We start from the raw sequence: 23,959 nt of genomic DNA, 5'->3' as shown, positions 1-23,959 counted from the left end.
GAAACTTCGAAGCCAAAAGGATATTCATTTGCCACGTATGCTGGAGCACTAAACAAACAGAGAAATATGACTTGTTTGTGTAAGGTTGAAAAAAGATTGGGCTATCAGACTTGATTCTGACAGCAAGAGAATTAAGTGGTTTCGCAGCTGCTTATGAAACAGCCACCTGAAAAGTTTTGATTTTCTGTTTCTATTTAGAAGACTGAAAATTCATGTTTGCATGCAAGGGGGAAACTCCCTGGTCTCTTTTTTTTCAGTTGTTATCAGGAGCATTGAGTAAAAAGCTGCTGGTTTTTTTTCAGTCCTTTAACAATATGTCTAATAATTGGCATTTTTTTCTTCTTGACTGTCAGAAAGAATATGTAAAAATGTCAGTCACTTGAGGCCAGTCGGTATTTCTTGTTTTACAGCACTGGTAGCAATGTGTCTTTTTTTTGTTACTCAAGTACTGTGCTGCCCTGAATTTACAGTCCTGAAATTAGGCAATATGATCATCTGTTCGGTCAGAATGTGTAGAAATTCCAGCGTATCTGTTGAGCTTCTTATGTGTAATATTTTCCAGAAGTATGTTTACTGTAACATTTGTGCCATATTTTATATTTAATGGGTCTTGCTACCTTCCTTTGAGGTTACTTGAAAGGGGAGAAGTTACAAGTTGGGAAATGACTTGACCCAGTAGCCTTTCCTGCTCTAGACAGAGAATAAGTGGACTGGTTTTTTTCAAAATGTTTCTAGTTCCTTATGATTTTTGAAGTCTAGAAGTTTTTTTCCAGAATTTTTATCACCTTTTTTCTCCGTAGTTTAAGCCAGAGATCTTAGTTTTGACATTGCTTTTGTTGTGCACTTCTTTAATCTCTGTTTTTCTGAATACTTGCACAGATATTCGGAAACATCTGAGCCTTATTAAAATGATCTAGATTCTGGCTTTTGTAGTTGAACTTGAGGAAAATATTCATGCAAAGACTTAAAAAACTTGGGAGGGTGGTAGACAGGGAAACAAACCATCCGTTTCAAAAGAAGTTGCTGTAAGAGCTGTTTATTTATAGAAGAATGTTCCTTCCTTTCCTCTCTATTTCATGTTTGAATATAGATTATTTTTTGTACCATATATTTGGAAAGACTTTGAATGTGTTTACTTGCAGTTCAGTGCAGTAGTTGAACTTCTTTTTTATTCTGCCATGTGTTAGTTCTTCACTAAAAGTAAAATCGGAGAGCACCATACAGCAGCCAGTTTTCTGATGAATCGAAAGAGAGAAGCTCATCCCAAATCACTTATATTGGGCTTCTAACGGAGAGGCAATTTCATCTGTGCTTGTTAAAATGAGATATATTTAAGATTCATTTTTCTTAGTGGCAGTGGCCACTCTGAAAGTTTTTCAGTAAACTCCTATTGCACAATGATGAATTTCAAATCTGTGTCTGTTTCATTTGCTAGCCTGTTTTGTTGGGAGATCGAACCTACAAAACATACATTGGCTTGAACAGGCGTTTTGCTCTGTCTGCTTGACATAGGCGGTGGTGCCACTCCTGTTGTTTCTGACTGACTAATGAGAAAAAAAGTTTAAAATAAAGCTTGCTTTGCAGAGTGCTTTTTCTAGAAATGTGGAAAAGAACAGTTGATTTAAAAAAAGAATCTAGCAACGTCTCTCTAAAAAAAAGGTTGTATTTGTAAAAGGCTCAGTCTTGGTAAGCTTTTTTTTTGTGAGTGAATGTTATCTTTTGTTATGCCTTGTGTAGTGATTTACCATTTTACTACCTTACCTTCTAAGTGAGTTCTCTTATCTGGCACTGATTGTGACCCTAAGTCACTTATTCATTTGGAAGTGTTTCCAGAGTGACTTTAAAGTCTAACTCCCACTAATTTCTCCATGAAGTACCGGACATTGATAATGCCTGTATTAAACTCATCTTTAACATGGTAACTTCTGTCTAAGGAACATTATAGGAAGTGTCACATGCATCTTGTTGGAGAAAGCACACGATTAAGTATTCAAGTTAATCGGTGGGGGTTTTTTTGAAGCTTTTTGAAGGGTTTTTTTGGATGTGCTGTTAGTTGTTCCAGACTTCTTTGGGAGGTTAGAAAGAGGTCCTGTTGCTCTGCTCACACTTTAATCATTTCCAGCCACCCAGCTGGAAAGCAGCTCAGCAGAAAAGGACCCGGGGGTCCTAGTGGACGTGCAGTTGATCATGAGCCAGCAATGTGCCCCTGCAGCAAAGGCAGCTAATGGTGTCCTGGGCTGCATTAGGCAAAACATTGCCAGCAGGTCGAGGGAGGGGATCCTTCCTCTCTCCTCAGCACAGGGGGGGCACACCTGGAGTGCTGTGCTCAGTTCTGGCCTCTTCAATACAAGAGAGATGTAGACATACTGGACAGAGTCCAGTGAGGAAGGGCCATAAAGGTAATGGAGAGACTGGAGGATCTTTCCTATGGGGAAAGGCTGAGGGAGTTGGGGCTGTTCAGCCTGCAGCAGAGAAGACTCTAAGGGAATCTTACGAATGTAGATCAATACCTGAAGGAAGGCTGTAAAGGAGATGGAGCCAGGCTTTTCTCAGTGGTGCCCAGTGGCAGGACCAGAGGCACTGAGCACAAACTGAAACATGCGAGGTTCCCTCTGAACATCAGGAAACACTTTACTGCGAAGGTGACCGAGTACTGGCACAGGTTGCCCCGAGATGTTGTGGAGTCTCCTTCCTTGGAGGTAGTCAAAGGTTGTCAGGACACAGTACTGGGCAACTGGTCTGGGTGGCCCAGCTTGAGTAAAGGGATCGGACAAGATGACCTCCGGAGGTCCCTCCCACCTCAAAATTCTGTGATTGTCATGCAGTTTTTCTGAAGTACAGCGTAATTGGGCTTCCTTTTAATGGGCTCTGAAGAGCTGCTGAAATGGCTGTAGCAGTTGTAACGTTCCCTTGGTTTGTTTCCCTACAGGAGCATGCGTATCCAGCTGATGAACTCATGCCTTTAACTTGCCGTGGACGAGTACGGGGTCAGGAACCAAGTCGAGGGGATGTGGATGATGCCTTGGGAAAGTTAGTGTTTGAAATGGTTACTGTCTCACATAAACATCTAGGAATCTAAGTACAATTTGCAGTCCATAAAACTTGTTTGTTCAGTTGACGTGTCGATAAACTTGCACTTGTAAGAAATGCTTGCTTTTAGTATTTCCTCCCATGCTGTTAACTGATGTGAAAGTGTATCTTAATCAGAAAAAGAGACTTGACCAGCGAATGAGATCCAAAGATATTTTTTTTTAATCATTCTTCAAGTATTTTCCATAGGAAAGCCTTCCAAATATGAACTGATGTTTATGGTATTAGTAAATTTGACTGCTCAATAGAGGTTGTAAGGGTTAATTATCAGCTGCACGGAGCAGTAAACTGTTACCCATTATGCTGGCCTTAACTGATATTTGAAATACTTATTTTCTTTTTTTTAGAAAGCTCTCTGAAAACACGGTTAATCAAATGATTATCGTGTGTGTGGTAGCCTGAGGCCTTAGCCAGAATATAAAACATTATTTCAGACATGGAAATTCTTCATATTTTTTTCCTTTAAGATAGCTTATAATACGAAGTACGGGTTCTTTGGCCATCAGAATGTAGATTTAAGTACTTTTTCTCCAATCTAAATTGAAAAAAATGAAATTAACTTACTCTAAATGTGTTTGTAGTTGATTCCTTTGTTGTCTGTGTACATGCAGTTTATAGAGCAAATAATAGATAGCTGATGCTGTTTTTATTGGTATCATTGCTTAGTGTCCTGAAGCAGAATAGTCTTAATCAAAAGTGAAGTCCTTGTCTTAAATACTACTTCTAATTCACTCTATGATATTGAGCATATGATTTTGGTTATTTTTTGCTATGTACATAAGTTTCTTAGCCTAGAGAGTCCTATATAGGCCTGCTGCCTTGGTGGTATTGAGACATCCAGGTGATGAGAAAGAAGTGTTGAGAAAATGTATTTTTAATCCTGGTCATGCATTCTTTTAAATGATCTCTTTTTACTTATTAACGTATTATTGTTTGAGTAAAAATACCTTCTAGTCCCTTAGATGCATTGAATAGTGTATTTATTATTTTTTCTGTGTACGTGCTTTTTTCTGTTCCTAAAAATTAGCTCTGTTATTATTTATTAGATTTCTTATATAATCCTTTTTTCTTGCCAGCTGGCTCAGTCATGTTCTCTACAAGCTTTTGCAATCACAAATGACAGGGTGAGACAGCTAGGTCAATTCTGTTTCCCTGGAGGGCTGGGGAGTATAGCTGCACACCAGCCTTCTCAGCTGTGCAATGCGTGATCTCCCCCCCTTTTGTGTGGAAAAAGTTATGTATTTATTATGCAGTTGCGCATAGCCACAACGCTCCCAGAATGCCTTTATATCTTTACAAATTAAAGAAAATAGTAATATATGGCCACTTCATTAGAATTTGAATTCTGCTCCATGCATAGTCACGTGTTGCCTACAGGCTCTCAAACACTGGGCACTTGCTTAAATTCTGGACACTTGTTTTTCAATAGGCAGTTGTAACCGTTTCCAAACTTCAATTTTACTACCCTCGTATTCCGTAAATTCTATTCGTTGCATGTTTTGTGTTTCTTAACACAAGAGCAATTTTATTCAGGTTATGCTGAAGGTCCATTCAGCTTGGCTAGCTCTATAACAGGCCTAGAGAAGAATATATGAACAGAACAAGCCTTATGGTGATATTCGTGTTTCAAACAGTGTGGACCTGTTCTCTTTTTGTGGAATAAGTAGTTCTTTATTTTAAGCCTGCCACTTGCTAGTGCTGGATGGCACCAGGTGAAATGTACTGTGTGGAACAGTGAATCTTCATGTAATTATCTTCATATAATGACACTTGAGCTTTTACAGGCTGAAAAGCCCTGGTGTGTTCTCTTGTTCCTAGTACAGAAGCTGTTACATACCTTCAGCCCCTCCTTACTGCCCTTTTCCTGTTCTATTATATCCTGCATTTAAGTTGCATAACAAAACAACAGCATTTTATTTAGTCTTTCACCACTAATTTTGATCGAGTTTGATTGCAACAAATTGCAGCTTTTTCTGAAGCAGTTAATTGGAACAGTTTGTGGTAGAAGACATTTAGCTTGGAGGGATTTTTGATCTTCCTTAATGTTTTTATTATTACACTTAATAAGTCAACATTCTTCCATTTTTTGAAAAAGAAAGAAAAAAAGAGGTTGAGAAAAGACTTTGAACCAGTCTACTGGGTTTTTTAGGGTATTTGATTGGCGACTAGAAATAAAAATTGAATTTGCTTACAAGTTGGAAAGCTTTGCAGTAAGTATATCTTTATAATCATAGCTTGTTTCAGTCAGCTCCTGTTTTGGTCACTAACAAAGGGAAGAAACTTGCTAGGGTGTTTTGATGTTAAACATATTGTGTGCAACTGATTTTTTAGCAGCTAATGGTCTGTGAGAATTTAGTTTCTTCCATGGTATTGGTTACTATTAAAAATGGTTTAATTTCTACACGTACAGGTCTATAGTAAGTCTCTTAAATTTTGTTTCATAGATTTTCACTGACCTTGATTGATACCTTGGACACTCTTGTGGTAAGTTTAATCTATTAGCAAAGTTTGATAAAATAAAAAGATTATGTTCTGATGCTCAGACTTATTTTTAGATTTCTATTTTGTTAAATTATACATTAAAAATACTATTTTTTCTTCACCTTTGATCTCTGGCTATTTGTTTGAAGTGGCTATTGCTTGTAAGAACTTCCAAGCGCTCCAATGGTGGTGGTTGGAGTTTGCTGCAAAAAGAAAACTAGAACAGTTCCTTCACATTTCACTGGTGCTTTCTCATCTTGCTTTTCCTGGGCTCTTAACTTCACAGAAAAGTATGTGAGTTTGCTTCCCATTATAGTCTAAAGCAACATGCTGACTTATGGGTGAACACCTCTTTATAGCTACTGAATTATTTATGGTTTTAAATTGTGTGTACACATTTCATGGATGAATTTGTGTTCACTTAAATACACGTTAAACAAATGCAACCCTGGATGTGTTTGCCAGGAAATGTTGCCAAACTTCTTATGTTCCATCTCTTATTTTAAAGATTCCAATCATTAATGAACTATTTTTCATTAGATTTCAGTCCCTTTGACATAGTTTGTTATCATAAGATAGAGTTTGGAAATCAGGAGCTTTTGGCCATTTGCATCTATCTACAAGTAAATCTAAAAAGTTTTGAAAATCCTTACTGGATTTTGGGGTGTGAATCATATAATGCTCTTTCCTGACAGCCATTCCCTTTTTATGATGTGCTAGGAGATGACCCTTGGCTCCTTTGAAACTGGGACCGTAAAAGCTGAAAATGTGGAGTCTGGATCTTCCAGTCTCTGCCGGACACTCAGATGGATTATTGTGGTTTATTTTTTTCTTCTCTTAGAGGAGGATTAACACTTGGGGAATTTAAAGGCATTTGCAATAATAAATTGGATGTCACAAAAATTCTTAAAAGATTGAACTAAAAGAAAGCCAGTGTGAAAGAAAATCTGGAGGAAATGCCTGAGCTGTTCTTCAGGCACAAGGAGGAAACTGTTGGGAGGAGGATGACTGCTAGGATGATTCACCGAGCTTAGGACATGGGTCCTTAGTCCATGGGTAGGAGGCTTCTGTGAAATTGGAGGCATTGGAGCAGGCCAGTCTTTGCCTACTTTTTCCAGCACAGCCCACAGTCCTGTTGCTACAGTCATGGCATGAGAGTAGGGAAAGGAACAAGCAAATAAATCCCTGGGTAATACTTCGGGTACGTTCTCAGGGACTTTCTTCTGCGTACAACTTCTTTTCTCTTTCACGTATCTCATGAGAAAAACAAAAGTCTGTCTGCACTGTATCAGAGTATGCCCCTGCAGGGCCAGAGTATCAATCTAAGGCATGTTAAATGCTTTCTTTTTTAATTCATTGCACCTGTTCTACACCTTGGTGTGACTGCATTAGCTATGTTGGATCCTAAACACCTGGTTACATTTGTATTCCAGGTGTTAAATAAAACCAAAGAGTTTGAAGAGGCTGTAAAAAAAGTAATAAAGGATGTTAATTTAGATAACGACATAGTTGTATCTGTCTTTGAAACCAACATAAGAGTCCTTGGGTGAGTAACTTTTATGTTTTAAAAACTTTTGAAAATGGATTTTTAGTAAATGTCCTTAAGCCATACCTTTCTGTGCTGTTTCACCTCATTTAAAACAGTTGTGCCTTTGTCAGCATAGCTTGGCACTTGCCCTAAGAAAGGTTTTAAAATGCTGGGAAGGAATCCATGCAGTGGTACTGAATCAAGTTGACCCCCATCTATCTGCTGCAGCCATAGCTTTTTTGATTTTAAAACACTGCGCATGCTGAGGTAGCAGTGGTTTTTCTTAATGGAAACGGTCTTACAGATTGCACCATTCAATACTTGATTTAATGGATAGAACGATGCTTAGTGTGATAGATTATTTTAAGTTGGAAGGGACCTCTGGAGGTCTCTAGTCCAACTTGCTGCTCAACACAGGATCAGAGCAGGTTATTTTTAAGCTATTATATGCAGTTTTAGAGGTGTTGGTTGTTATTCTTCACTAACTATATTAATGAATCAATGATTCCTCTACAGTTTAGAACTGAGTCCTAAACAGTAAGAGTTGCTTCCAAAATACTGGCAGCTAACCTCGATTATAGCAGAATTGCATCTGCTCAGCGTTTCTGAAAATTAGGGCCATGTAAATATAGCACAGTTATATACATAGTCATCTAAATTGTAGAAATTTTTGCTTTGCTGTTCAGATGAATATACCTGTTGAGATGTGGATAATTTTTCTTGGTTTTAGAGGTCTCCTAGGTGGGCATTCGGTGGCAATTATGCTGAAAGAAAAAGGTGAATACATGCAGTGGTACAATGGTGAACTTCTGCACATGGCAAAGGAGCTAGGCTACAAGCTTTTACCTGCTTTTAACACCACTAGTGGTCTCCCTTATCCAAGAGTAAGTTCTCTGGTTTCTGCAATTCAGGATTACTTCTGTAAGCAAAGGTGTTTTTTTTTGTTTTGGTTTTATCTCTGTTTCTAAGATTACTTGTATATTTATTAAGTGTACAGAAAATCAAAACCTGTGAAGTGCTCATTTGTAATATAAGCTACCTGGTATTTTAAAATACGGTTTTAGGCTCTCTGAATTCCTACATTTCCAGCTCTGAAAATTCTAACATACATTGTGGTGGGTGAATAGTAACAGTGTAATCACTGCCTGCTGATTTCTTGCTCCTTGCTACTATAGGCACAACCAAGTAGCTGAGGAAAGTAATTTTTGTTTTGGTACTTCTCTCTCACTAAGACAGTGAAAGAGCAACTTGCAGGCACTTGCTTTTGAATTTAGCACAAAAATGATTAATCTTCATGGTCTACATCTGTATTTTTAAGAGGGCAAAGGTAGCTGTAATCTAAAAATACTCACTTAACGTAAAAACTTTCATCATATTCTAACAAAGCATAGTACCTATTCTTTGAATGACAGAAAACTACTTCCCGTGCATATCATCCACTGAGTTTGTGAAATGCGGCTTTGATTGGAAACTTTCCCATAAATTAAAAACTTAATCTCAGTAAATCAGCATTTTTCTAGTGAAAATGTCTAATTTGAAATGTTCAGTGTTTGACAGCCTTCTGCTGAGAGGGCCCTCTCCAGAATGCGGAAAGTTGTGCCCACAACAAAAGCAGGTCCATCTAGCAGGTATCCTCTGGAGCCTGCAGTTGTGAGATATTTACAAAGCTTGGTTTCCATGAGCACTTCTGATGTTCAGAGTTCCTGATTTGCTGGTAAATAAATTGCTAGAATTAGATATTTCAGAGTGGTATTATTTTATTCAATTGTCCAGTGAACCAGGCAAGAGGTATTTGGGCCAGTCCTTGTTTTGGAGGTTTGAGTATTTTGAGTACTCCTGGATAACTTTATGTGCGTGTTTGAGTTGACAGTATGTGGTAAAGCAGAGCAAAACTGAAGTGGGCTGTGTCATCTTTTTCTTGCCTTTAGAAAAAGCGTAGATTGTATCATTGCTCTACAGACCTATCGTGGGAGTGTGAATTCTGTAAGCTAGTAATAAAGATTATAATCTCTACTTTTCTTTAGGTTAACTTAAAATTTGGTGTAAGACATCCAGAAGCTCGAACAGGAACAGAAACTGATACCTGTACAGCTTGTGCAGGTACCTTGATCCTTGAGTTTGCAGCTTTAAGCCGATTCACAGGAACATCTATATTTGAGGTTTGCTTTCCATGATATCTTATATTTTGGATTAGGCATTCATTAGTGTTCTATTACATTTCTGTGATTTTGGAAAAAAACAATTTTGAGTGCATGAAATGGGTGCATATCTTAGTTGTTCTGCACAGAAGGTTTGTATGTGTTCAGATTTATTGTGTTTGTGGGCTTTTTTCTAAGTATTAATTTGATTATTTTTTGTAAATACAGGAAATAATTTGAAAGTAGTTAAAGAAGTACAGAAGTAAACAAGATAGATATACTGAAGATCAGCTAAAGGATAATGCTTGCGTAGTTTTTGGGTAGAATGATCAGGACTAATAAGAAGAAGAGTGAGATACTTGGTCTTTAAAATGCAGCTTAAAAAAAATAATAAAAATATCCACACATGTAGTCCCACTGAACATGTGCAAGACCTACCTAAGAGTATACTGTCAGCAGAAAGCTAAACGAAAATGCTTGCAGGTATGTTTTCTTTGATCTGATTAAAAAAAAAAAAAAAGTTAGGCTGTGTTCCAGATTAGAGTTTTTTGAAATCTTTCATTATGTGCCTGGTATTTCATATCACAGAACCTGGTGGAATCATAGCTGAGCCTGTGTTGTGTGTTTTGGTAAAGCCTGCCCCCTAAAATTCCATGTGTGTGGTGATTTAAAGCCTTTCTTGTTGAGTAGGTTCAAATTAATTTTGTGTATATAAAGAATATATGTAACTTGTATACTAACAAAGGTTGCTACAACAGAGGTTGCTGCTCTACCTTGAGATGTCTGAAAAGACACAGTGACTTTGATTCTAAGGATTATATATTTCTTGAAATATTTTAATTAGGTAACACTATCCCATCTGTATAAACAATTTTAGAGAGAGAATGATGTTTGACTTCCCTAAGACCATACAGTGTATTAGCAAACAGTTGTGTTGTCAAGCACCATTCTTTCTAAAAAGCAACTGAATAATTATATAACATGTGGACTGAATGTCGTAGTATTTAAGTGTGTGTAATACTGAGTTTAACAATTATTAGATATGAAACATAACTTCCTAACATCTTAATTTCAATAGACAAAAGAGTAAGTCTCTAGTATCTGTGTTTCTGTAATTTCCTTTAATGAGACTTTCTTGTTGTTGCAGGAATATGCGCGGAAAGCACTTGATTTTATTTGGGAAAAGAGACAGCGCAGCAGCAATTTAGTGGGCGTTACTATTAATATTCATACTGGAGACTGGGTCCGCAAAGGTGTGTGGTATTTTGACTCAGAATCAGTGACCACAAGTGGTTTTGGGCAAAAAAAAAAAAAAAAATACCTTTACACGGACACACCCCACTCCAGCTAACATACTTACCTACATTATTCAAAAATATTAATGGAATAGGCAAATGGAGTTACGTAACTCCAGTGCTGGACAAACCTGCTACAATGGAGCCTGGCTTTGCTCTGAAAGGGGGTTTTAGTAGTGAAACTAGTTTTATTCATTGCAAAGAAAGTGTTCTTTGATTCAGTTTAATGCTGCGAGGGGAATGCCTTGGGATAAATTTTCAGAGATTCAACTCTAAGTACATAGGAAAAATATAAATAGGACTGACGTTATTTATGGCACCCGGTAGAAATATTTCATATGAGAAAAGTGAAATAACTGGCTTCAATGCATGTCTGTTCATATTACTATATGCGCTGATATTGCAAAGCCTTTAGCATAGATGTACAGTATTGTGTCTCTGCATCCATCTGTGCCATAATTCTAGCGACAGGATGCATTTCCTTTTACTGAAAAAGCCTTTAAAATCCAAATGAAACTGAGGGAAAATAGCCATATAGCTACTTAAACTTCAAACCACCTTTTCATTTTCTGCTGTTTCTAGATAGTGGAGTTGGAGCAGGAATAGATTCGTATTATGAATATTTATTAAAAGCCTATGTCTTGCTGGGAGATGACAGTTTCCTGGAAAGATTTAACACGGTAAGTTAACACCTTGCTCAGGTTTGTGCCTTCTGTAAGACAAATTTAAGACTAATTGTATTGTCAGTTGTTAGCCTGAGAAGCCTGTGAAGAGCTCTTTAGTAGAATTTCTGTGACTTGTGACGTGTCTAGTGCCAGCTCATTTTACTACGAGTTTCTGCTAATCTCAGGTGAACTGTCACCTGAGCAGCTGTTTTAACCCCATCCAATGAAAACTGAAATCTTCTGGACTATTTTCCATGTTTCCAGTACAGGAGAAGCTGTATTTCAAGGTCACCTTGGAGAGTGTAATACTGCAAATGTTTCTGTAAAACAGCATAGGGGTCTCTTGTCACAAGCCATGGCACAGTCTCTTTCTGTCCTGGAGCAACAAAAAAGATCTGAAAATCAAAGTCTGGGTCTTGCATTACACTGCAGATCCTAAGGCCCGGTATATGTTTAAGTATACTTACAAGCTGAAAACCACTTAGACTACTAAGCAACTTTGTCAGCACCGTTATTCTTTCATAAAAGTATTCTTTCTTTTGAAAATGGCAATATCCAATAAAACCATGTTATATCATGAAATAATTTTATACAGCATGATCTTATATCATAAGCAATATTAAAATTGGAATAATTCAGTAGCTAAAGGCCTGTTGCAACACTTTTAAGTGTAATGAATATTTCATATTACTAACCTGCAGCCACCATTTTATTTTGTCTCAATTACGTCTATTAACAGTTTCCTATCGGTTTGGCTCATGTGCTCACAATTGTACCTTCTGTGCTTCAGAAAACAAGAAAGGCCGTTATCTTGGGGAGTATAGGGTTGGAGGTCAGCAAGTTGGCAAGCGAGCTAGTGGGTTTTCATGTTCGTATAAGCCATCGAGTCCAGCTGCTCTGTTGGGGTTTTATATCTTCTTTCCCCTTCTTCTGAGATGCATTTGCTTTAGAATTTTCTTGTTCAGAGAAAGCAATTTCAGCTTTGTTTAGTGTGTGCTTAAAAATTCAATCAAAACAATTGTACCTTAACTGTGGTAGTTACTTGTTTATCACGTGGCTGCTGAATATACTTCCGTGTATGTGTATTACTTGGAATATATGATGTGTATTGCATTGGAATACCGTGGAGCTCTTCAGTATTTACTACACGTCTTTTTAGTTTGCAAAACTAGAAACTACTGTGCACTGCCAAATGTAATAATGCTTGAGAGTGTGGTACTGGTTCTTCCATTGAAAGAAAATGCCGTAGTCTGGTGATCTAGATGTATTTTGTAAAATGTATTGATAATATAAACTCACGATTTTTCTGATGTTTGTCAGCACTATGATGCCATAATGAGATACATTAGCCAACCGCCTCTTCTTCTTGATGTTCATATTCATAAACCAATGCTAAATGCTAGGACCTGGATGGATTCTTTGCTAGCTTTCTTCCCTGGATTGCAGGTAAGGTTTAAAACCCACGTGCAGGTGATTTTAATAACAAGTAAATGATTAAATAGACTGGATATATAATTGACAAGTCAAGTGTAGTAATTTGATTTCTCGGAAATACAGAATGAGGATTTCTGTACTCACTCATCCTGTCCCTTCAGTGCTATAATGCAAGTTAACATGCGTTTCTGGCCGTGTTGAGTATCAGGAAAAATATGTCTGTACGATATGCTTCCTTCTCTCCTAGTCATGAAAACGCTCAAATGAAGTTGCCTTTTTAATAGTCAAGTGACAAGTTTTCTAGTTTGTGTGCCGTTTGCATCTTTAAGGCAAACTAAATGATAGTTCCACCACAGTTCTCTAAATGATAGAGATTCTTTTTCTACATAGCCAGTAGTCTTAACAACCTCACTGATTGTGCTTAAAAAGCTCTTATGGAATATCTATGGATCTGTGGCTTACGCTGAAAGGGGGTAATACTTATAGCATGTATCCACTGAAAATGTAGGAATTGGTCTGTAGCTTTACATGAACAGTGAGCGTGCCTAACTTTGCATATTATTCCTGTGCATGGTGAATTAGTGTTAATTTTATTATTTAATTTTAGGTGTTGAAGGGCGATATTAGACCTGCTATTGAAACTCACGAGATGCTCTATCAGGTTATAAAAAAGCATAACTTTCTTCCAGAGGTAAGGTAGTAATTTTTTGATCATGTAAACTGATTCTTACCCAGATTTGAGCAGTCTTGGATAACCATTTGAAAAAATTGTAGGTGTATTTGTTACTAAAACCAAAGGCTCGTTTCCACAGCATTCTTACATGATTTACAGTTCTGCATGTATGACAGCTGTGTTTTGGATATGAAATATTTTTCCTTCAGTTATGCTGTAATTAACAAAATAATAGGAAGCTGCAGCTATTAATAATTGCTTAGGCTTTATATTTCAGCCTTTCAGAATTGACCTTGACTCATTTCAGTATGCAAAACTTGTATAAGCACATGTTGTGTTAGCTGTTTAGTAATATAACAACATTAATGCTAAAGATCAGAATCATCTTTATTAACCCAAGGAGGGTGTTGTGGTTTAACCCCAGGTGGCAACTAAGCCCTACACAGCCACTTGCTCACTCCCTGCTGGTGGAATGGGGGAGTGAATCAGAAGAGTAAAAGAGAAAACTCATGGTTTAAGATAAAAACAATTTAAGTAAAGTAAAAGCTGCACATGCAAGCAGAGCAAAACAAGGAATTCATTCACCGCTTCCCATCGGCAGGCAGGTGTTCAGCCACCTCTGGGAAAGCAGGGCTCCAGCACAGCTAATGGCTACTTGGAAAGACAAATGCCATCGCTCTGAACATCCCTCCTTCCTCCTCCTTACCCAGCTTGATGTGCTGGGCGTGATGCCATGTGGTAAGGGGTATCCCGTGGGGCAGCTGGGGGCGGCTGTCCTGGCTGTTTCCCCTCCCAGCTCCTTGTGCACCCCCAGCCTGCTTGAAAGGCCTTGGTGCTGCGTGAGCACCGCTCAGCAATAATTAAAATGTCCCTGTGTTATCAACACTGTTTCTAGGACAAATTCAAACCATAGCCCCATATCAGCTACCATGAAGAGAACTAACTCTACCCCAGCCAAAATCAGCACAGAGGGAAACTAAAGACTGAATTGTTCTGAGAGAATGTTCTGAATTCTTGCCTAGTGTCCTCGAAAGTATGTACACAAACCTATGTATAGATACCACAGGTGTGGTCTTTGAGCAAGTTAGTTCTGCACAGGGAAGCTTGTTTACCTGCTGAAGTGTGTGTCTTTATTCTGTGATGACCCAGAACATGGGAAGAAGCTTCTGACTCCAGTTTGAATTTTGACTTTCTTCTGGTGTAAGCTTATTTCTCTTAGAGAATATTTTAATTAACATCACATTCACATGTGGCTATCAAGACCAAAGAATGCTTTCTAAGCATTGGAATGATTTTATTTATTTTTTTTTAATGCTTTTAAAATGGTATGATTTAGCTCCTTATGGTTCTTTTGTTTTTTCCCAGTGCTTTGTACTTCTGAAGGAAACTTTGAAAGATGAGTTAGTTGTATTTAACCCGATATGCCATCACCTTTAGCAAAAACTTAGTTTAAACCCTGGTATGAACTAGTAGTGAATATAAGGCATCACAGAAGTGGCTTTTGCCAGCGCATATTAAGAGTGAATACATATACTAGGAAATTTTTAGGTAACTGACTTGTAGTCTGTGGTATTTCTTATGCTAGAAGCAGCTGCTTACCATCAGTCAGTCTGAAAGGACACTTTAATGCACTGGAAGTGTCAGGTAGCAGGTACGTTTGCAGAAATGGTGTTTGGCAAAGCCTGGGTGGTCTCTGTGTAGCAGCCCTGCTCCAGGCGGCTTTGCTTGGGTTGCAGCAGCAGCTGGAGGTCGGGCTGTGCTGATGGGAGCCCCTGGAGGCCCCGAGCTGCCTCCTGGGTCTGGAACACGGGTTCTCTCTGGTACCTCCTGCTGGAACTCCACTTGCTGGACACTCGGCAAGAGGCTGGGTGGTGCCTGGAGTCCTGCACTAACGCAACCCTAAATCTCGCTCATGCCAAGTGGATGAGAGCGCTGGTTGAGGTTTAGGTTTTGGTCTCAAATGTACTAACTGGACAGAGGTTCTTAAAACCCCCCTGAGATTGATGCTGGGCCTTCAGTCCTGCACTGTTGCGTATCTTAGCTGTTGTAATGTGGTTAACACAGGATCCAAAATAAACCTGTGTTTGGTTTTCATTCTTGCATTTATTTTTGTCTGTTCTTTTTCCTCCTCAGGCATTCACAACGGACTTTAGAGTTCACTGGGCTCAGCATCCTTTAAGGCCTGAATTTGCTGAAAGCACTTACTTCTTGTATAAGGTAAGATCACTTATATTCCTCTGACTTTTGGTCACTTTGTGTAGTACTTGGTATTTTGTTGATGTTTTATTTCAGTATAGAATGAGCAGCGTATCTCCAGCTTATTTTATGTACTGGACCCTGTAGATAGTAGATGAAAGTACTGGTTATCAAAAATTGTCCTACGAATTTTGTTTTATATGCCTAGAATTAGAAAGAAAACTGTTAAGTGACAGAGGCCCGTATGTTGTAAAGTACTTAGATCTTTCTAAACTCTCTTAAAGAGGTCTTGGAGGCTAAGAGCAAAAGCCGTTTGTACCTTGCACAGGAGAGCAGTGCCTGAATGTCTTGCGTCCCTGTATTTCCATGTGCTTATCTGCATATTCGTAATAGGTAATCCAGTAGTATCCAATAACTAAATTAGACTTTACTGGTGTCTGACAAGGTATGGAGTCAATAAATCAGCACTGGGAAAATGAAAGCTGCTAATTGTACAGTAAGTCAGCTGCACCTATATGTTTGGTTTTGGTTTTTGTTTTTCTTTTATAGGCTACTGGGGACCCTTACTATCTAGAAGTAGGAAAAACACTCATTGAGAACTTGAACAAGTATGCAAGAGTACCGTGTGGGTTTGCTGCAATGAAGGATGTTCGTACAGGAAGTCATGAAGACAGGTAAAAGTTCTCAACTTTTTTTTTTTTCTCTCATAAAACGATTATATAAAAAAATTAATTGCCCTGTTTGCATAATTTAATTGACTTTTGAGTAGCTGTCTTGTTTGATAACCAAGCCTTAAATTGCCTGTTTGTCATAGTCGATAAACTATTTCAATATTTTTAGTTTGTTGCATAAGAATATTTTTAGTTTAACTTTACATTTGTCTCAGAGCAGTAGATTAATTACTTTCAATAACAAAATATACTTCAAATCTAGAAGTTTAAGAGCTTTATTAGTTTTTTCTATATTGCTGTTTTGTACTGAACATGCTGAATCATTTCCCTCCAAACATAGCTTCTTCTGAGTAGAAGGAAAGCTAATGGCATTAAGTTCAACAAAAATAGTCGTGAAGTCTTCAGAGATGGAGCAAATATGAGTATTTGTTTCACTTATGCTTTAGAAAAAAGGGGATCTTCCTAAAGGACATATGCTTTTTTTTTTTTTTTTCCTCCATAGAATGGATTCTTTCTTTCTGGCCGAGATGTTTAAATATCTTTACCTGCTGTTTGCTGATAAGGAAGACATGATTTTCGACATTGAAGATTATATCTTCACTACAGAAGCTCATCTATTACCCCTTTGGCTTTCCACTACAAACCAAACCATCTCTAAAAAAAATACAGTAAGTAACAGCTCAAATCTAAATCAGTTTTAGTGATGTTTTGAAGCAGTTCCTTTTTCTTTTTTTTTTTTTTTTTTTTTTTTTTAATGAGAGGAAATGGAAGAAAAATCATAGTTTGAAGAAGTACACCAGTTCTAACACTTTGTTTCATATGAACTATTTCATCAAATTAACAGTGCCAGTCACATGGGTATGAATAATGTTTCTACGACTGGATTCTGCATTGCTGAATCTTGAGAAAAAAAGCTGTGGAATATTAGCACTATTTAAAAAGAAAATCATTCCTTACCTCTGTATAAATTTGAAAACACACACTATGATATTTTTATCTGCATCTTTGTTTTCTGCTATTTTTTCTAAAACATTTGTTGTTTGTTTTACTATATGAATGCTTGTGTAATTTTTGAAAGGTTTTTTGAGACTGCTACAAAGTTAGACAAGATACAGCTATGGCTTTTGGGATAATTAAGTTTTTGAGTCCATGCAATAGGCATCTGTGGTGTAAATGTGAGAACATTTATGGGTTTATAAATTACTTAACCTTCCAAAATAACCTATAGTAATATAACTTTGCATGAAGCATCATAAATATGGCGGGGTTTTTTGGTTTTTTTGCTCAGTAAGGTGATATAATTTATCTTTAAGGCAGTAATACTACTGGGAAGCAGAAGAAATGCACGAGAAAGTGGAGAGATGTGTATGGCATCAGGGGCATAAATTCACCTATGTTAGTGTGCCCCTATTTTTCCTTTTACTATGAGTTTTACAATAATGCATGGATCAGAGGAGAATGCTCGTGTATCTCAAGCCATGTGTCCTGGAGAAATCTCGTAATTGAGTAGAAAGCACCTTGTCTTACGGGCTCTAGGATTAGACAGTGAAAAATTTTTAATTACTTGCTCTTAATGTTTAACATTGGTAATACATTTAATGGGTCATGGGACTAATTTTTCATGTTCCTTGATAGTGGGGGTCCTGCACCCTCTCTGAAATGTTCTTTCCTTGAGCATTTATCATCTTTTGTCTTTGAGTTTTGGAAACAGAGACTGTTTTTTAAACTATGCAAGAAGTTCCCTGAAGGGCCTGAAGGAGCACTTTGTGTGACTTTCATTCCCAACATAAGAAGATGATACTTTTGAGAAGACAGGATTCCCACAGCTGATGCTGTGTGCAGTGCAGTGCTGGCCGAACTTAGGCAGTTCTCTTGAGAACTGCGAATGTTCATAGGCGGCCAGTAATGAGGACAGAGTGAATTGTTCAAATGCAGTTTTGTTAAGCTCTTTACGTCAAAGCTGCTGACGTGCGTAATACAAGGAAAGGTCCATTGAAAATGGTGTCCACGAAATGCGTTACATGACCAAAGGGCTGTGAAGACGAATGTGTTACTGTTATGGATTTTATCTGATGGGGGAAAAATTGATAAGGAACAAATGGAATGTGTAAATTATTTTTAATATAAACATAGTGCTATTAAGCCAAAATGTCTGTGAGATAGTTTGTAGTATCAACCCAACATCCTGTTTGTGTTTAGTCTCGTGAGCAGGAAAGGTCAGGTTTTACCATGCTGATGCTTGCAGTAGTGCTTGTAAGACCTTCTTTCTTAAGTGATGTGACTACTATTTATCACATTAAGGCCGTATGTACTTCAAACTGTTTATTCCAGTAGCCTAATAGCCTTTTAGGTCTTGTTTTTTAGGGAGCCTTTAAATACTACATTATTTTTTTTAAATTAGCTAATACGTTGCAAACGGGGGGTTTTTTTGCAAGTAGATAAATACTACATGAATTTTTATAGGTGAGAACATTAACTTGCCAGTTATCCAGCCAGCTATTTGCAAAACTAAGAGGCTAAATATGGCTCCAAACCACCATGGATGTTCTGCATGGTTTCACATGTTACAAAACAGCGATTTGTACAAATGTTAACTCTTTTTTTTTTTTCTGAAAATAGAGATTGTTCGAATTATATGTAGATTCATCCTTGCCCATTCAGACTTGCAAGCCTGTGTGGCTCCTGAAGAGGACAATCTTTTGTTCGTATGAAAAGATGTGACATTCCTAGTCGTACAAAGCAAGGAATATAAAAAATACAAGCCTTGCAGCTCATCCGCTCAGCAGAAAGGCAACACCAAATGAAATCATAACTACTTCCTTTCATTGTCCAGCACGTAAAAATCCAAGGGCACTAGCGACAGCATGCATACATGAGACATTCTGTTTGCCCGTAGAGGATTAGCTGTTTCTGAAAAAAAATCCCAGAAACTGTGGATACCAGTTTGGTAAGCTAGAAATTACAACTGGTGTTGTATTTATCTATCCCTTGAAAGCGGTTGTAGTGCACTGGTCACCCTTTATTATTACAACGTGTAGCACAGAAGAGTGACGCATTCTTTATTCCTGGCATCTGTGTGGCTGTGGGACATTTATTGTGTTCAGCTGCTGTGTGTCCTGAGCACACAGATTACTTATGGGTAGGTCTCTCTGTTGATTTTCTTTGTGTAAAAATGTAACCTGCATTTTCAATAGGTGATCTGTATCTTTCATTTTAGACTACGGAATACACAGAGCTGGATGACAGCAACTTTGACTGGACCTGTCCCAACACCCAGATTCTTTTCCCAAATGACCCTATGTTTGCTCAGAGTATTCGTGAACCTTTGAAAAATGTGGTGGATAAGAGCTGTCCTAGGGGTATTTCCAGAGCGTAAGATGAATATTTTCTGTCTTTTGTTAGACTAGAAGCGAGAGGAGTAGGGTGTGTTATGCATGGGAGGAGAAATGTGAGTGTACTGGAGCTTGCTCTGCTTGAGTTTTAGCCCTTTTAAGAACGGATAGCCTAGGTACGGGAAAAATCAGTTCTGTTTTCTGTGGCATCATCAGCAAGGCTTTGTTCATTCCAGCAAAAATTAGCAAGTGTTTCAAAGCAAAAGGAGCTTAATGAGCCACAGACTCCCAAGTGGGAAAGGTAGCCCAGGTACACAGGAAATATGTCTCTCTTGATTTGTGAAATTCATTTCTGTAGTCTCTTGAACAGTTCTGCAACTCTTTGTAGTAAGCAAATCATGCTACTGTACGTAACCTCAGCTGTGTTGAAGAGCTTAGGACAGTGCCTGTTAAAGCTGAGGAAGTTTGCCCTTCTGACCACCTCTTTGATATTTACAGTTCTTGAGTAAAATCAGTAGTAACTGTATGAGGAAAACTGGTTTTAGTCAGTCTTACAATAATGCGGATTATTTAGAAATGAGAGATAGTATATGGTAGTTTTATCAACATTGCCTGTGCTTGTTGCACTACAAAATTATTGATAATATTGACAACTTTTAAAAAAGGTAATTTGACAGAGATGTTGCGTCCTAGTGAAGCTTGTACTCAGCATTATTCTGAAGAATTCTAATCTTGTGGTAGTAGGAATAACATGAGAGTTATGTTTCAAGAATAATCTGTTTTTTAAAGCTTTGATCTCTGATATCTTTTGGCAGAGAAGAGAATTTGGGAAGTGGACCAAAACCACCACTGAGAGCCAGAGATTTCATGGCCAGTAATCCTGAACACTTGGAGATACTGAAGAAGATGGGAGTCAGTTTGATCCATCTGAAAGATGGAAGAGTACAACTAGTACAGCACGCAGTGCAAGTAAGACAGTACTTTTGTTTAAAACTTTCAGTGAAATCCTACTGGCAATGATACTTGTCACATAAAGCTTCAGGAGGGAGAGCCAGACTCTGGGAGGAGGCACATGAGGTGGATGTACAGCTGGGTTTAGCAGGCTGATGCTTGCTAGTCCTTTGCCTCAGTGACACTTTTAACTAACCTTCCATTAAATCAGATGGAGGCTTTTCATGTCAAAGTGATGTGGCTAACGGTGTCTTATCTGAAAATACTAGCTTTCAGTGTGAGATACTTCTGTTTGTTTAGGAGGTCTGTGTATTTGTATGTTTTTAGACTTCTGGGTGGTGGAGGTGCAAATAGATTAACTTCCTTGTTTGAAATGATGAATGAATGCCAGTGAGCATCCACGCTGTGTTTTTAAATATTTGTAGCAGTGGTCCAAGCAAACCTTCAAGTTTGTATTTTAACTTTTTTCCCAAATTTCTCAAAACATTTAAGAAGAAACTGTTTCTCATTTCTTTACTATTCAGGCAGCAAGTTCGCTCGATGCTGAAGACGGCTTACGGTTCATGCAGGAAATGATTGAACTCTCCAGTCAGCAACAGAAAGAACAACAGCTACCTCCTCGTGCCGTTCAAATTGTTTCCCATCCGTTCTTTGGCAGGGTGGTCTTGACTGCTGGACCAGCACAATTTGGGATGGACTTATCCAAACACAAAGCAGGGGTATGTTATATGTGTATATGATCTGTTCCTAGATTTCTGTTACTTTCCTTATTGCATAAGCCTAAATTTTTACAGTACTGGTACTATTTCAGGGTGGCCAGCTAGAGGGGGATCAATTAATTACAGTGGTTAAAATGACGGTGCAGCAATGACAGAATGACAGCAGTGACAGTCTTATAGATGAGTGGCTTATCAGTCTGTGGCCCATGCTCTGCTCCCGAGTCATTGGTCATAATTTAGGATTTAAAATGCATTCGCAATATGGCTTTTGAAACGAACTTACATAATCTGCAGTGCATATCTTGAGAGATGTTGATTTAAGGGAAGGTTTTCCTACCACGTCAGCCATGAATTTGCAGGCGCCATTTTAGAGTTACAACAGGCTGTCCTTACGCAAGCTTTTACAAAAGGCTGTGTCTAGGTGGAAGAAGAAAATAGCACAGAAGCAGTGGTCGTGGTCTCTGTTAGAAGCAGTAGGAGAACCCAGTGACTTCAGCTGGGCAAGAAACAGCCCAAAAGAGGAGTTCCAGGTTAGTAGTTCACAGAAGAGAATTCCCCAGAGACAACAGTTCCCAGGTATAGAAAAAATAAGCCAAATATGAGAATTAGGTTTTCACTCGGGCATTCTTTGCTGCTTAGAACTCCGGCTTCAGGGTAAAGATGGCCTGCACTGACAGAAGACAACGCTTAAATGTATTAGATTAACTGAAGAAATGAAAATCTTAGGAATCTGTTGCAATCTTGAGCCTAGTGCTCTAATTCTCTCTTTCTTTTTGTTTTTCCAAACAGACGAGAGGATTTGTTGCAACCATTAAGCCATATAATGGATGCTCAGAGATCACTAATCCTGAGGCAGTGAAAGAGAAAATTGCTCTGATGCAAAGAGGCCAGTGTATGTTTGCTGAAAAGGCGCGAAACATTCAAAAAGCTGGGGCAATAGGAGGCATTGTTATCGGTAAATAAAATTTCAGGTTTTTCATTTGTGTAAATGTAACCTGTATTTTACAGATTTGAAGATACTGGAAAGCTGACAAGAAGCTGTTAAACTCTCTGAGATGCCAGTACTCCAGCACAGAAACTGTGCTGTCAGAAGACGAGGAAATGTTTTGGGTTTGTCTTGTTCTGCGCAGAAAGTGTAGCGAAATAAATTGGGATGGGTGATTGTCACTGGGTTTGCAGATTAAAAGTTGTTATTTAAGGAGCATTGAGCACTGAAATAGTGATGTCTACTAACTGCTGAGGAAGACGAGATAGAAATGAAAAATGTTAAGGAAAACAAGTACACAAGTTGGCTTTTTGCTTTTTACGACCAACGTGCCATTTTATGCCTGGGATCCCCTTAACTGATCGGGCAGTGGCAAGCTGCTCAGAAAGTCTGCTGACGTTCGGAGTCGTGGCCTGTTTGCCTGACAGGAGGTTTGCTTGCTTTTCCTTTTGTGTGCCTCTGGCTAGATGACAACGAGGGAAGCAGCAGCGACACGGCTCCTCTCTTCCAAATGGCCGGTGACGGAAAGAATACAGACGATATTACGATTCCCATGCTCTTCCTCTTCAACAAGGAAGGAAACATTATACTGGACGCAATCCAGGAGTACGAGGCTGTGGAGGTGCTCCTTTCTGATAAAGCAAAAGACAGAGGTAAGATTTGAGGCTATTTATACAAATTTAGCTTCCATCTGTGCTGTGGGACAGTGTAAAATGTACAACAATGATTTCTATTGCTGCCCAAAGGTGCAGACGTGTATCTGGTAGCTCTGGTTTTCTTTTTGACATTGGTGTTAGTTTTTTTTCATAAGAAAGCCATTATCTGAGATGTGTCATTATCTGCTCGCCCCCCCCCCCCCCCCCCCCCCCAGTTAACATTAACATCCAGAAATGCTGTTTGTAAGTTATTTGTCTGTTTGACTAATGAGAAAACACAGCCTTTTGGGTTCCTTTTGAACCCTTTTTGTCATAATCTGCTTTGAAGTAGTGTCAGGAATAGCGTGAGTGATTTCAGTGCCCTACATTGTAAATGCCTCTCTCTTATCTAGCTCCCCAGTGACATTCTTGGTACCCAAAAGGAAAGAGACAACTGTTACAGCTATTTTGCCTATCTAAGGAGAAGTGGTTATCATGAGAAATAAGGCTGCTGACCTCAGATGTTTTGCAGTTTTTCTGGTGTAATACAAGAAAATTGCAAGCTAATACATTCCCAATTGAAATGTTTGCATATGGCAGGAAATTCTGGGTTTTTGCTTTTGTAAGCCTTCCACCTAGCGCTGCTTTGTCCGAGCAGCATACATAAGAACAAGTATCTCTAGTAAACCAGTGACAGCGTTTATTTTCTGCACGTTTGTAAAGGTGATATGCTAAAAGCTAGTGTTGTTTCTTTGTAGCTGCTTACAAATTCCTCCTGATTAACTATGCTGTTAAGCTGCTCTAACAAAATATTAAATACAAAAGATAGCTCTGCATTTAAGAATTTATAATCCCTATCTGCTTCTTCCCCCTTCCTCGTGCTTCCGTTTGGAATCCCAGCAACAATCTTTAAAGGTAAAATGATTCCAAACTACATTATTGATAGCAGTAAGTATCCCATGTTAAAACTGGCGTATGCAGTTAAGCTCCCTGCAAGCCCTGAAATACTAGTGTCCTGTCTAGTAGCTATAAACATCGAGCTGCAGAGAAGGCTGCATGGTTAAACTGGACAGCTGCTGTAAAGCTAAATCAGTACTTCAGATATGTACGGTAGTTGCTTTGAGTTGTGATGAGGCGCTCTGTTTAATTCCCAGTTCAGTGAACTT

At 38.4% G+C, this 23,959-nt stretch overlaps 1 protein-coding gene across 1 annotated transcript in view; it reads left to right on the top strand.

The window, feature by feature from the left end:
- Positions 1 to 23,959, top strand: part of EDEM3 (ER degradation enhancing alpha-mannosidase like protein 3) — a 32,600-nt gene that overhangs the window by 4,389 nt on the left and 4,252 nt on the right. The window contains exons 3-19 of the mRNA XM_080407572.1: positions 2,930 to 3,030; positions 5,535 to 5,574; positions 7,005 to 7,117; positions 7,830 to 7,983; positions 9,124 to 9,258; positions 10,385 to 10,490; positions 11,115 to 11,212; positions 12,518 to 12,643; positions 13,239 to 13,322; positions 15,438 to 15,521; positions 16,050 to 16,174; positions 16,674 to 16,839; positions 19,389 to 19,543; positions 20,319 to 20,472; positions 20,979 to 21,173; positions 21,963 to 22,128; positions 22,626 to 22,811. Of these exons, the coding sequence (XP_080263698.1) occupies positions 2,930 to 3,030; positions 5,535 to 5,574; positions 7,005 to 7,117; positions 7,830 to 7,983; positions 9,124 to 9,258; positions 10,385 to 10,490; positions 11,115 to 11,212; positions 12,518 to 12,643; positions 13,239 to 13,322; positions 15,438 to 15,521; positions 16,050 to 16,174; positions 16,674 to 16,839; positions 19,389 to 19,543; positions 20,319 to 20,472; positions 20,979 to 21,173; positions 21,963 to 22,128; positions 22,626 to 22,811 (2,188 nt within the window). The remainder of the gene's footprint in view (positions 1 to 2,929; positions 3,031 to 5,534; positions 5,575 to 7,004; positions 7,118 to 7,829; positions 7,984 to 9,123; positions 9,259 to 10,384; positions 10,491 to 11,114; positions 11,213 to 12,517; positions 12,644 to 13,238; positions 13,323 to 15,437; positions 15,522 to 16,049; positions 16,175 to 16,673; positions 16,840 to 19,388; positions 19,544 to 20,318; positions 20,473 to 20,978; positions 21,174 to 21,962; positions 22,129 to 22,625; positions 22,812 to 23,959) is intronic.

Source organism: Falco punctatus, assembly GCF_963210335.1.
Source record: "Falco punctatus genome assembly, chromosome: 11".
Classification (NCBI taxonomy): domain Eukaryota; kingdom Metazoa; phylum Chordata; class Aves; order Falconiformes; family Falconidae; genus Falco; species Falco punctatus.
Note: the sequence above shows the minus strand (reverse complement) of the source record. Positions and strands in the feature narration are given on the sequence as shown.